The sequence below is a fragment of the Heterocephalus glaber genome, unplaced genomic scaffold, assembly GCF_053883595.1.
Source record: "Heterocephalus glaber isolate CG9 unplaced genomic scaffold, H.glaber_assembly_v1.0 deba00001689, whole genome shotgun sequence".
NCBI lineage: Eukaryota > Metazoa > Chordata > Mammalia > Rodentia > Bathyergidae > Heterocephalus > Heterocephalus glaber.
Window position 1 is genome coordinate 2,792,695 of NW_028258414.1, and position 14,518 is coordinate 2,807,212.

Here is a 14,518-nt window from a genome sequence, read left to right on the forward strand (position 1 = left end):
GCCTGGCAAGCTCAAGGTCCCGACTTCGATCTCCGGTGCAAAACAAACCAAACAACCAAGTGGTTCAGCCACGTACTGGCCGTCCTGGCTGTCCACACCGCCGAATAATTCCAGGATGTGGCTTGGGGGAGCAGGGTGGGGGGCTGGGGGGCTGTGAGGTGGGAAGTGGGACAGCATTAGAAGTAGCCCCGGCCCGCCGGCTGGATCGGAGGGAGGGGAGGAAGCCAGACAGTCGCGGGCCGAGCACACAGTGGGGCCGCGCTGAGCTTGCCCTGGACCTCGGTGCTCTGGCCGGCCGGCGTCAGGCTGGCTTCTCACTGTGAGGAGGACCGCGGGGCTGTGGCACTGGCTTCATGGTGGTGCTGGTAGGAAATTTCCCGGATCCTTTAAATTCCTACGTTAGAATATTTGCACCATCTGACTGTGCTGCCGTGGGTCAAAGATCTGGTTTCCAGGCCCTGATTCTGGTTTTATAGAAGACTGTACAGTCAACTTGTTTTTGAAACGTTAACATTTTGGCAAGGATGTATTTATGATGTTATTTTGTAGTCTGTGTGGCCATTATTTCAAAGAGCTATTGCTATTTTTTAAACTTTATTTTATTTTATTTTTTGGTACCAGAGATTGAACTCGGGTCCTTGTGCTTGCCCAGCAGGCGGTGAAACCACTGAGCTAAATCCCCGGCCCTAAACTTTATTTTTTTGATACAAGTTCTCGATATTAATTCAGGCTGGTCTTGAGCTCACTGCGTAGCCCGGGCTGGGCAATCCTCCTGCTTCAGCCTCCTGACTGCTGGGATTACAGGAGTGGACTACCACACGCAGCTTGATATTCTTTTGATAAATATTATGGATGGCTTTTATAAACGGCCATTGATATTTTAATCAGCTACTCTTCTATTACTGAATTCTTAACCACTTGCCATTTATAGAAATACTGACAGCTGGTTAAGATCGCAGGCTAAGTATGGATAAAATGCTTGAAGGATAGAGATGTGATGGAATTCCCATTTCACAGTTCTAGAATGTGTAGATCAAGATGGAGCTCCGTGGGTACACTGGGGAGACTGTGTGGTCCCCCTTTGAACTTGTGGCCTTTACATAGTTCATCTTTGTTTAAATGAGGGCAGAAAGAAGTAATGTTCTTTTTAAATGATACGAGGAAAAGTAAAGTATAAGAAGTCAAATGTATACATTTACTTTTTCGTTGTTTTTTTTAAGACAGGGTCTCACTATGTAGCCCAGGCTGGCCTCGAACTTGCAGTGATTCTCCTGCCTCAGCCTCCTAAGTGCTGAGATTACAGGTGTGCAGCACCACACCTGGCTCAAATATATACATTTACTTGAAGCCCCCTGTATTCCTCAGGGACTTGTAATTCTTTGTGTGTGTGTGTGGGTGTGTGTGGGTGTGTGTGTAAGACAGGAGCTTGCTATGCAGTTCAGGGTGGCCTTGAACTCTCCCTGGCAAGCCTGTAACTCAGCCTCAGGCTCCTGGACCGCCACGCCTGACTGGGACTTATACTTCTATTCATTCATTTTCAATACTGTTTGTTCTTTGATTGCATAAATGTAGCACGCTATATTCATCCAGTTGCTGAAGGATGTATGCCCAACCTCCCCACCCATACTTTTTTAATATTAGAAACAATGCTATCCTAAATATTCTTGTAAATGTTTCCTGATGAGTACATTTGGAAAGATTTTTTTGACTATTTCTTAGCAGTAGAATTTTGAATCGTGGGATTTGTGCCTCTCCAGCTTTAGAGGTATTGAACATTGCTTTCAAAGTGGTGTTGCTGATTCGCATCCCATCTGGGATCCCTACTGCTCCACATCGATAGCAGATCTTCTCACAACTGATTTTTGACAATCTGATGGGATGAAATGTTATCTCTTGTGATTTTTTCATGTGGCAAATTAGATTTGCTTTATCATTTATTTTCACCACCAGAACAGAGCCAGTGGTATGAAAAAAAAAAAACTTGTTACAGTTCTTCTTTCTTCAATATTCTTTTGAGATTTTCTAAGCAAGACAACCACTTGGAAATGTAGAAGAAGACTTAAAAGTTAGATTATGAAATACTCTATTCCTGGTGAAGAGAACTGCATAAGGTCTGGGAGACTTGGTGTCAGAATCACAGCTGCCCCTGTGGGCAGGGGGCTGTGGCTGGGTGGGTGCTCAGGAGCGAGTCACACACGGTCATGGGGCGACCTTACCAGTCAGTCACCACCACAGGTGCCAGGGTGTGGTCATGGCTCAGCACCACGGGTCTAGAACATTGTAGAATACTGTTTGAACAGTCAGAAGAGCAGGTGTCGGGCCAGGCTCGCCCCAACCCAGTTCTCATTGTGATCCTGTTCCAGTGCATTACTTCACAGCTGAGGGCCAGCTGGCCGATACCGCGAACACTCCCTTTTTATGCACGAACATACAGGAAGCTTAAAGGGATATGTGCTGGGTATGGACTCTAGGCGAGGGGAACTAGCAGAATCATCTTAATGGTTCATGACATGGCCACAAGAGCCTAATCCATCCTCTCCAACAGCTCTTCCCGCTGCTCTGTTTTCTTAGATTCTTGGAAATCCTGATACATTTTGTCTCTTCAAACTGCTGGGATGGTGGCACATGCCTGCAGTTCCAGTTACATGGGAGGCTGAAGCAAGAGGATCACTTGAGTCCAGGAGTTTAAGAGCAGCCTAGACAACACAGTGAGACCTTGCCTCAAAATAAAAATTAAGAAATAAACTTCCCAAATTCAAAGACCCAATCCAAAAATGGGCATCTGAAATTAACAGACATTTCTCAGTCAACGAAGTAGAAATAGCAAATAAACATATGAAAAATGTTCAACATCACTGGTCATTCAAGAGATGGAAATGAAAACAACACTGAGATTCCACCTCACCCCAGAAAGAATGGCTGCTATCATGAAATCAACCAATAACAAATGCTGGCAGGGCTGTGGGGAGAAAGGAACCCTTCTCCGTTGTTGGTGGGAGTGCAGACTGGTGGAACCACTGTGGAAATCAGTATGGAGATACCTCAAAGAACTAGGACTGGAAGTCCCATTTGACCCAGCTATTCCCCTGCTGGGGATCTTCCCCAAAGAATTAAAAGAATCATACCACAGTAATAAATGTGCACCCATGTTCGTAGCAGCACAGTTTGTAATAGCTAAAACTTGGAAGCAGCCCAGTTGCCCATCAGCTGGAATCTGGATGAAGAAGATGTGGTTTTTAAAACATAAAATGGAGTACTACTCAGCCATAAAGAACAAGAAACTAGAGACATTTGTAGCTAAATGGATCCACAATGAGGCGCAGCTCTTAAGTGAAATAAATAGGACACACGTGTGAATACTGAATAGTTTCTCTAGTGTGAGAAACTGAAAGTGTAAATAAGGACTAAAAGGTATAATAGGTAATGTGAAATAGGAAGAGAAGGGGGGAAGGGGAAGTGGGAGGGATAGGGGAAAGGATAGAAGGGAAAGGAATTAATATGAGAAAATGAAAAAATGGAAACAGAGTCTTTGTAAATAGGGAGGGCAGAGGAAGGGGGAAAAACAATAAGAACCAAGAGAGATTATGTAAAGGCACAAATTTCCAATGAGGAATGTCATTGTATTGTATACCTAAAATGTACCAATAAAATTAATAAAAAAAGAAATATATTAATTAAAAAAGAAAAACTGCTTTTCATTGGACATGCTGTATCAGTCCCTTTTCTAAATCATAAAATACCCTCTAGTCACAGTAGCATTCAGTTGATTAAATCCAGCATTATAAAATCACTTCAGTTTTGGGCCAGAGATGTAGCTCAGTGGTGTTGCACCTGCCTTACAAGTGCAAGGTCCTGAGTTCAATCCCCGGTACCATAAAAAAAACAATCACTTCAGATAATCCTCTGTTCTCAAGATTATTTGTCCTGCGAAAATTTGTTGACCAAAACAGCTCCTCATTTACAACAGTGCCCAACTGGCGAGGCAGTATGGTGTTTGCCAGATTCTAGCAGTGAGTGGCAGCAGGCGCTCCTGTCATAATTATGGACCAACTGGTTTTCATCCCTTCTTGATTTTTCACATTCCATTATCAGAGTTTCATCATAATCTGAATTTTGAATGTAGCTTGCAATCTGTATTACTCACTTTTCATGCATCTGAATCACCATCCGTCCAGTGGAATATCATGCAGGCATTAAAAATGATGGCAGGCGTCTTTCTAAAATAACAGGGAAAGATGTTCATGATATAGTGTCAGGCAATGTAGGGCACACATACTGTATAAAGTACAGTTTTACTTTTTTAAGAGGAAAAGTATATGTCAGATTTTGAAATACATAAATTGATATTCAGAACTTTCTGAATGTCAGCTTTCACTTTTTTTATGCCTCTGCTTAGAGCCTGACTTTTAATACTTTGATTTTATTAATAACAAAAAATATTTTTCAGTTTAAGACAAGGGACAAAATGTCCCAAATTTCTTCACATCAATTTTAGCCAAAAGACGAAGAAATTTCTTCAAACAAATTATGTGTGTTGCAACTCATTCTTTCAAAAAAAATTTTTTTTGAGACAGGCTCTCACTGTGCCAGGCTGGTCTCAAACTCGTGATCACACAAGGAAAGAGTGTGGAGAGGGGGCTGGAGGAGGAGAGGGAGCAGAACTTCGTGGGGAGGCAGGCAGGCGGGAGGGCGGAGAAGCTGCCTCCTCCCACCTCGCTGAGCCCAAAGCTTCCTTCCCATCAGCCCCCGCTGCTCTCCGGAGAGCCCTGGCCGACAGTCTGCGAACACCTCCCACCTGTCTCCGCACACCTTCCGCAGCTCCCCGCCCTCTCTCCTTTTACCCTATTTTTAACTGAGAAAAAAAGGCTCCCCCCACTGCCAAATTACAACCGCTTTATTCATAAATGCTTTGCCTGTGGGTTTTTTTTTTAAATATCTGACACTCAGCATACACATCAGCACTATATCTTAATAGTGAAGGGAAAATCTACAGTTTTGTATGAGTGATGTTCTGTTTTCCAGTAAAAAGTGTCATTTGAATTGGTTAAGTTCATGTATAATTTTACATTAGAATGATGCTGTGGTATTTCTACCCTGTATCACATTACTTATAAAAATATAGTAGCTGGGCTGGGGATTTAGCTCAGTGGTTTCGCCGCCTGCTGCGCAAGCGCAAGGACCCAAGTTCGAATCCCCGGTACCAAAAATAAATAAATAAATAAATAAATAAATAAATAAATATAGTAGTTGGGCGTGGTGGCGCATACCTGTGATCCCAGCACTCTGAAGGCTGAGGCAGGAGGATTGCCGTGCGTTTGAGGCCAGCCTGGGCTACATAGTGAGTTCAAGGCCAGCCTGGATTCCACAGCAAGACCCTGCCCCCCCCCCAAATATATATAGTAGCTGACACAAATGTCTCCTTTTCTCATTAAAATATTAAAATATTCATATATATCCACTTTCTACTTCTTTCTTTGCAGAATCCTCATTATCACAAATAATTTTTTTTTTAAATTTGTAGTTCTGGAGATTAAACCTAGGAACTCATGCATGCTAGGCAAGCACTCTACCACTGAGCTACATCCCTAGCCCCTTGATTTAAATAGCATTGCCCTTTGCTTTTGTGTGAGCTCTCAAATTCTATGGATATAGGCCATATTTTGGGCATTATGATTTTCCTTTTTCTTTACTTTTTTTGTAGTACTAGAAATTGAAGACAGAGCCTTTATGCTTTACTACATCCCAGCCCTTTAAAAAAATTTTTTTTTTTGGTACCAGGGATCAAACTCAGGTCCTTGCGCTTGCAAGGCAGGCGGTGGAACCACTGAGCTAAATCCCCAGCCCTAAAAATTTTTTATCTTAAGACAGTGTCTCTCTGCAGTCCCAAGTTTGCCCAGGCTTGGCCAGAACGTGGGATCCTCCTTCCTCAGCCTCCCAGAGAGCCACGATTACAGGTGTGTGCACCACACCTGGTGATTTTGCTCTCTCTTATGCCTTTTCATTCATCTTCTTTTTTTTTTGTCTTACCTATCTGTCCCTTCTCCCAGTTTCCCCCAATTTTTTAAAAGCATGTAGTGGAGATTGTTTAGTGTACAGTGAATCCTGACACAATCAGAGCAGCACACAAGCCAGATCTGCCTGCTGAGCTTGTAGATACATTCACAGAGATGAGCCTTATGCAGGTACGGAAGATGACAACCTCAGGCAGATAAGTAAGGATTGAGATCAGGAAGATCTGGAAACCATGCTTGGAGAAGGTATTTGATCCAGTGGCGTCTTTACTGTTAACCCTTGTGACATCCGTTGTCCCGGCCAAGTATCATGATGCTTGTGAGCAGAGAGACCTAAGCAATGAGCAGATCCTCACCATATTCAATGATTCTGAGCAGACAGCAGTGCGTGGTGTATGGTTTCCCATCAGAGAAAGTCACAGTCAGCGCAGGATAACAGCAAGATGTGCTTTTGGCAAACTTTATCCAGCAATCACACACTCCTGTTTTAGAAGGTTGATCCGCTTGGGCTTCCGCAGCTGAGGCAGGATAATTCCTGATGAACGAAACAAACTTGAGAGAAGGGAAAGGCAGAAGCCTCCATTCACTTACAGATCCTTACTGAGCGTCTAACGCCAGTCTCAGTGAGGAGCTCTACTTTTTATCTAAACCATCTTCTCCAGCCATCATTGCTGCGATTGCTGGCATTCACCATTAACAAATATGGATGGGCTGTCTACGCTAGGTCGGCTGTATGCCTTTGGAGATTTGGAGCCTGCCGCCTGAAGAGCCTCGAGTTTAACAGGCACAGATTGTTATGTGCTAACAACAGTAGCCATAAAAAGTCACATAAAACACACAGGCAGGGAGCTGCAGGACTCCAGCGCACGCAGGGAGTTGCTTTAGAGAATGGATGGGCTGTTGGGGCTTAAAGGATGAATAACAGTATTTTGGGCAGGCGGGGATGGGAAAGGATTTCCGTGGACCACAGGGAAGGGGGGGGGTGGCTGCAGCAGAGGGCAGGCCCTTTCAGCTCTACTTCATACAGCTAACCAGTCACCCTGCCATTGGTTTAGCTGTCCTTTTGACCGACTTGGAGCTTTGTCTTACCTACTAATTGCTGCCACATCAGTGGTTTTTAAATTGGGCCTTTCTGTAGACCAACATCTCAGTGAAGGTGTCTTACCACTTTAAAGGTATTCTGCAATCCTAAATAATAGCATTTTTCACGCTGGCTTAATTTTATTTAGCTTAATGACAAATTCTTATCCTTGATACTCAAGAACTCCTTGGGCATGGAGCTTGTTTAGCATGAATAATCTTTTTTTGTTTAAAATGTAATTTGTTTAAATTTTGAAGTTCTTTGTCTAGGAAAGTGAAATGTTCACATTTTAAAACCCTAAAAATAAAACACCAGGGAGATGATTGCCAAAACAATGGTGTCAATCAGAAATGCTTTCTGAATCCAGTTTCTAAATGAGCACCGATTACTGAGTCAGGGCCCCATTACTGGCACTCATTGTTGTAAGCCAGTATTAACAGCAGTATCGAGAGACTTCAGGAATGAAATCTTTGAAAAACTGTCCAGTTTTCTTATGAGTTGAGCTGATCAGATGTTCCTCATATGTAAGTTGCAATGTAAGTGATTACATCTTATAATAAAGCTTTAAAGTTTTTTTTTTTCCTCCCCTTGGTACTGGGGATTGAACTCAGAACCTTACACTTGCCAGGCAGGCCCAGTGCCACTGAGCTACATCCCCAGCCCTGGAAAAGTGATTTCTTAAGCTCGGGATGCAAGTGGAGAGTAAGAAAAGACCTGGAAACCTCATTTGCCAGTCCTTGTGGATCTGTCCAGCAAGGCTTAGTATTAATTTCAGAAGCATTCTGATTTTGCTAAATTCTTTTATGCTTATTTTAAAACATTTACTGTTTATTTCATAAACAAGATATAACACACTTAATAACAGAACAGTGTGTCGGCACAACGTAGGAGCTACTTAGTAACTTAATTATAAACTTTTGAGGCCATTTAACTTCTGGATATAAACTATTAAATAATTTAGTGCTTATTTTTCAACAGATGTGAATTATTAAAAAGAAAATGGCCCAACGGAGCCCTGTATTTCCTTCTCTTGTCATCGAAGAAAGGTATAATATATGGAAAATATGCATCTAAGGTATACTTTTTCTTTCCACCAATCCCATGAGGGTGGCTTGTGGGTGTGATGGTTATTGTCAATGAAGCCTGTGGCTGTTACCTGATCCGTGAATAGTTTTGCACAAGGGCAAGAGAAGTATCACTCTGTCCCCTCTCTTGGCTTCTGATTTGTGTGATTCTATGGGATCACTGTGTCCACCCAGAAGTGGGGAGTTGCTGGTACTGCTGTAGACTTGAACTTCCAGTCAACAGTACAGTGGAACTCTGGAGGCCTGAGGCTAATGTCCCCATTAACCCTTTTAAATCTGAAGTTGCAAATCAGGTGCCCATAGGACAAAAGCACTCACGATAGTACATTGAATGGCCGGGATGACCCTTGATGGGTTGTTGGCTTTTCAAACGGAGGTAATTTCACACACAAGTCTGACTTCCTAGCTTGAAATATCAGATGATCTGGAAAACTGGACCTGCGTTTGCAGATGGTCACTCACGGGAGCCGCAGAACCACGGCCCCTTTAGCTGGGAAAGACCTTGCCATTTCTCCAAAGTCCCGACGGTTCCTGTGGCTTCATGCACTGTGGGCTTCATCACTGTGTCACCTGCCTGACCCTGTGGGCATCTCATTTGTAACCATTGCTTCAGGGGAGGAGGGCGAGAGGCTGTCAGATTTTGTCAGCTTGATCCTAACATCCCAGCTCATGTTCTGGCCCCCTCCATGTGCCTGATTCTGCCAGCTCCTGCTCTTAGAGGTCAGAGAGCCACCACCAGATGCTGATCTGTGGGCACAAATAGCAGTAGATCTACGTGGCTTGCAAAGAGGTCACTTTGGGGCAGAAGCCCTGCCTCAAACCCATGTAGCTTGCAGGGATAGACATTGTATTTCCTCCTCTGGGAGGTCTTGAATCTGGATGTAAAAACTTTTCTTTTCCCAGCAAACACTCTTGGTAACGCCTTCCCTTCCTCAGGCGAGTACGAACCATGCCCCGACACAGCCAGTCGCTGAGCATGGCCCCCTACTCCGTGAGCCTTGTGGAACAGCTAGAAGACAGGATCCTCTGCCACGAGAAGACCACCGCTGCCCTGGTGGAGCATGCCTTCCGGATTAAGGATGACATCGTCAACAGTTTGCAGAAAATGCAAAACAAAGGGGGAGGCGATCGTTTGGCGAGGCTGTTCTTGGAGGAGCACATCCGAAACATAACCGCCATCGTGAAGCAGCTGAACAGGGACATCGAGGTAAGGCGTGGGCAGGGGGCTCCCCAGCACCTCACAGGCTGGGGTATGATTCGAACTGAGCTGTCTTGCTCTTTATGATTGCCAAGGAAACAGCTTGCACCAGGAGCCTAAATTTGTTCCAGGATTTGATAGCAGTTCCTGTCAGTGTTGTTTATGTTTATTCTAAATTTACCTTGCTGATTATTAAATCACCGTGTTTTGTTTGGCTCTGCAGGGAGAGAGAACTAGTCAAAAAGTTTTCTTGGAAAACCCTTCATATCTTTGAAGACAGCTATTAAATCAATTATTGGGTCAGCCTTTGCTCTCCAGATTAAATGTTTCTAGGCGATCCTGATTATTTATTAAATAGTTTATTATTCAGGTAGGTTAGGTACTTGAACTGCTCTTCACATTTCCCTTTACTGCACTTTTGCTCTGATGTGAGCTCAGTAAAAGGCCAATATTGTCTATTTTAGTGTAGTTTTAGAAGTTATAAGTCTACTACTATTCTTTGAACAATCACAGGATCCATTCAGTTTAGTTCAGAAAGCTTGAGATCATTCAGGGCTGAACTTCCATTACTGCCCTAGGGTAATACCATGGAAGCATTAAACAATGAATGGCAATTATATGTCCGGATTAAGGGAACCCTTTGTTTCCTGTCATGGGAATTGTATCTTAAGTATGCTTCCTGAAATTAGATCCTTTCTTTTTCTTTATTATGCCAGATTTGTTTGTTGTTGTTTTTTTAAAACCACCTTTATTGAGAGATAATTTAAATAGCACAATAATTCACCCATTGTAATTGTACAATTTAGTGATTTTTAGTAGATTCATAGACTTGTGCAATCATCAACACAATTCCATTTTAGGACTTTGCCGTCACCCCCTAAAACTTGCACAAGCCCTACGCCCACCCCAGCCCCAGCAACCACTCACCTACTTTCTGTCTTTATAAATTTGTCTTTTCTGGGCATTTCATGTAAATGGAATCATCCATACTGGAGTCGTTCGCTTCTGGCTTCTGTCACTGAACATAATTTCTTTGGGGTTCAACCGTGTCCTCAGATGTATCAAGTTCCTTTGTTATGTCCGAGTAGTATTCTGTCCTGTGAATAGACCACCTTCTGTTTATCCATTTATTAACTGATGGACATTTGGGTTATTTCCAGCTGGAGTTATTGTCACCGAAGTTGCTATGAATATTAGTGTAAAAGTCTTTGATGTGGAGAAGGTTTTCATTTCTCTTGGATAACTCGCTAGGAGTGGAATTTCGGATCTCACAGGGAGCTCTTGTTTAATTTTACAAAGCAGTGTTCCAAGGTGGCCAATCCTGCCAGCAGTGTATGAGCGTTCCGGTGTCTCCTGCACCTCATCAACACTGATACTATTGGGGTGGGCTTTTTCTTGCAGCCCTGATGGAATCACGGCCCTCTCATGTGTTAGGCACAGCACTGTGACACTTTGCTGCACCTGCAGCCCCCACCCTTCCCCTGTGTGTTTAGTTGCCATCAGGTCGGTGCCTGTGTTCTGGTCCCCATGGCTTTCATTTGGAGTTCTCTAATGACTAATGGTGTTGAGTGCCTTTTCGTATGTGTTGTGGACTGGTCGTTTGTAAATCTTTGGTGAAATGTTAATTCAAGTTTTCTGCCCATTTTTTCATTGTGTGTGTATGGGCAGTTACCATTTTATCCATTTTTTAAGTGTATAATCCCTTAAGTCCATGCACAATGCCACCCATCACCACGATCCATTTCCAAACGTTTTCATCACCCCAAACAGCAGTAAGCAACATTTCCCTGGTTCACTCTCCCCTAGCCTTTGTAACCTTGACTCTACTCTTCTGTCTCTATGAATTTACATGGTATAATAGCTTCATGGAAGTGTCATCATATGCTGTTTGTCCTTTTGTGCTGGGTTACTTAGCACAGTGTTTTCATAGTTCATCCACGTTGTAGCATGTATTAGAATCCATTTAAAAATTGGGTTAATTGTTTGTCTTGTTATTTAGAACTGCTGCAAATTTACTGTATAGTTTAGATACAAGTCCTTTATTAGATACATGATTTACAAGTGTTTTCTCCCATTCTGTGGTTTATCTTTTCATTTCCCTAATGTTATCCTTTTATGTGCAAGTTTTTAATATGTTTAGTGGTGCTAGGGATTGAACCTAAGGTCTTGCATATGCTACACAAAAACTCCACCCTAAGCTATGCTCCCAGTCTGAGTTTTAATTCTAAAGAACTCCAGCTTATTGATTCTTTTCTTTTATGGCTTATGCTTTTGTTGTTGTGTTTTAAGAATTCTTTGCTTATTAATACAAGGTTACAATGACTTTTTCCTGTTTTCTTCAGAACTTTTGCTTTTTACATTTAAATCTGAGATCCATTTGGAGTTGATTTTTGTATACAATGCAAAGTAAGAGTCTAAATTATTTTTTGTGTGTTACCATGACATTTGCTGAAGAAAATGGACATCATTTCTTTACAAGTCCATTTCCTCCGTTAGGTTGTGAATTTTTCCAAACGGAAGAGCCACATCTTACTCATCTTTGCATTGTGAGGCACAGTATGGGAGGCAAACCCTATGAATGCTGTTGCACTCCACTGCGCTGTTACAATAAAACATCTGGGAGTGAATAATTTATAAACAGCAGAATTTCTCTGCCCCAGGCTCTGGTGGCTGATGTGGCTTCTGGCTGCATCCCCCGGGGACGGAAGGACATGGGCTGCATCCTCATGTGGCAGGGTGTGGCCTCCCTCCCACAAGCCTGTCTTAGAAAGCCCTGATCTATTCTCTGTTCGCCAGGGTGCTGTTTGATGGCCCAGTCACCTCCTCAGAGCCCCCACCTCTTAACACTGCCATTGAGGATTAAGATTCAGCATGACTGACGCCATCTTGAACAAGTATTTAGTAAGTAAATAAATGCTCCATTTAGACTGGTGCTGGGTGTAGATTCACTAGGAGCAAGAAGGACTAGAAGAGATGCTCTCTGCAAAGTGCATCCTTTCCACATGGACTCAGCAAAGTGGCTGGAAATCTCAAGACTAGTCAATGGCAGTGCTGAGATCAAAGCTAGGCATTAAACTCCAAAAATGGGCATCTTTATCTTTTCTACTTTGCTGCTACGGAGCTTTTCTAGAGCTTTAATTTTCTGTAATCACCTCAATTTTATGTAACAAACTCTCCTTCAGGAAGAACTTGTTCATCACACTAGTTAGTTCTAGCTTTAGTTCTCAGTGAGTTTGCTCTGACCCATCTTTCTTTTGATGAAAGTTCACTTGGACTGCTTTGATAATTAGGGTTATTAACAAGCAAATCTTGGACACCAAAGTCACCGGTCATTTTATGCTTCATTGTTCCCCAAATATCTTTCTTTCCCTTCTCCCTCTCCCTCTCCTTCCCCCAACCATCCCAATACTGAGGATTGAACCCAGAGCCTCACATATGCTAGGCAAGTAGAGTATCTCTCAGCTACATCCCCACCCCTCTTTTAAACTTTAATTTTGAGACAGGGCCTCAATAAGTTGACCAGACTGGGCTCAAATTTGTGGTATTCCTGCCTCAGCCTCACGAATAGTGGAGATTACAGGCGTGCACCACCACTCCTAGCACAAACATATTTCTGTAAGACATCCTGGGGACAGTTTACAATGCAGTGGGCTTTAAAGCAATTGCAATTTTGTTGTTTTTCCAACATGTGAAACACATTTTATGTAGTGATTATTCTTGCCTTACCCTGACAGCACTCTTCCATTTATATGTATTTTTAGAGTATGCAAATTTTGCAAATGAGAAGATGATTTCCACTGCAAAGAAGGAAAACTGAATAAAATCTAACTTTGGCAAAAAAACTTACTTTGGCTATTTGAGTGTCTACTTTTTTTATACATGGTAATAGCCACATACCATATTAAAGTAGTAGTAAGAAAGTTTAGAAATTTAAGACTTCACTAGGGAGTACTAATTATATGGATTTTGCTACATTGTAAAACTAAGCATGTCTACCCAAACATGAGCAAAGTCAGGATGCTTGATGTGACAGCGTTATTACACCATAGCTAGAATTCATCAACATGAAATGATGGTTGTCTTAGTCAGTGTGGGCTGCTATGACTGTGTGGCTTAAGTGACAGAAATGTATTTTTCACAGTTCTAGAAGTTCAAGATCCAAGACCCTGCTTCCCGGTTGGTAGTTGGCTGACTTCTTGTGTCCTTGCCTGGTAGAGAGCACAGAGAAGCAAGCTCTGGGTCTCCCTCCTAGAGGGCACTGATTGCATTGGCGAGGGCTCCGCCCCTATGACCTAAAACTTCCCAGAGGCCCCGCCTCCTAACACCATCACATTGGAGGGTGGGATTGCAACATAGGAATTTTAGGGGGACACGCACATTTAATCCATAACAGTGATGTACAGTAAGAATTAAAGAGTAGTAAAAAAAAGTCTTTATCAGTAATATAAAAATTGGGAGGGTAAGTGTTATACAAAGGTGAGAGTTTCATATTTAAGACAAGAGGTGTGAAGATATTCGAACTGTACCTCCCTGTAAAAGGTGTACTTTTTTGTCTGCACATTGTTAATGAATTCTGCAATGAATTGCCTGACTTTTTTTATGTGTGTGTGTTTTTGTGGGTTTTTTTGGTACCAGGGATCAAACTCATGACCTTGTGCTTTCAAGGCAGGTGGCAGCACCACTGAGCTAAATCCCCAGCCCATATTGCCTGACTTTTTTTGAGGGGGGGAGCATGCTGTGGCTGGAACCCAGGACCTTTGCACTCAGCTACATCCCAACCTCCCAGCCCCTTTTTGAGACAGGGTCTTGTTAAATCACTGAATTGCCCAGGCTAGGCTTGAACTTGAGATCCTCCAGCTCAGCCTCCAATAGTGATGGGATTACAGACATGGGCACCAAGACTAGCTATTGTTATTTTTATTACTGATTTATATTTGTTTTTCATTCACTGGGTAAAATTTTTTAGGTATTTGCTTTGTGAGAATCATCACTGCGGCTGATTTTGTGTTGCAAACTAAAGCTGAAGCCAATTCTGAATGTGCACCGTTCTCTCGAGGCTCCTGAGCCAGCCAATCAACGTGCGATCTACTCATCTTTGGTGAATGTACATGGATAAGTCTTTACCACTCTCTATCACATAGCT

At 42.7% G+C, this 14,518-nt stretch overlaps 1 protein-coding gene across 9 annotated transcripts in view; it reads left to right on the top strand.

Moving 5' to 3' along the window:
* Window positions 1–14,518, top strand: part of Fam81a (family with sequence similarity 81 member A) — a 49,709-nt gene that overhangs the window by 9,535 nt on the left and 25,656 nt on the right. For 5 of the 9 annotated variants that reach the window (XM_087199015.1, XM_087199008.1, XM_087199009.1 and 2 more), the window contains exons 2-3: window positions 8,071–8,138; window positions 9,114–9,384. In XM_087199015.1, the coding sequence (XP_087055141.1) occupies window positions 8,092–8,138; window positions 9,114–9,384 (318 nt within the window). In that variant the 5' untranslated portion in view covers window positions 8,071–8,091. Of the gene's footprint in view, window positions 1–8,070; window positions 8,168–9,113; window positions 9,385–14,518 lie in introns of all 9 variants that reach the window. The other 4 variants (XM_004855725.4, XM_087199014.1, XM_087199013.1 and 1 more) reach the window with 1 other exon arrangement.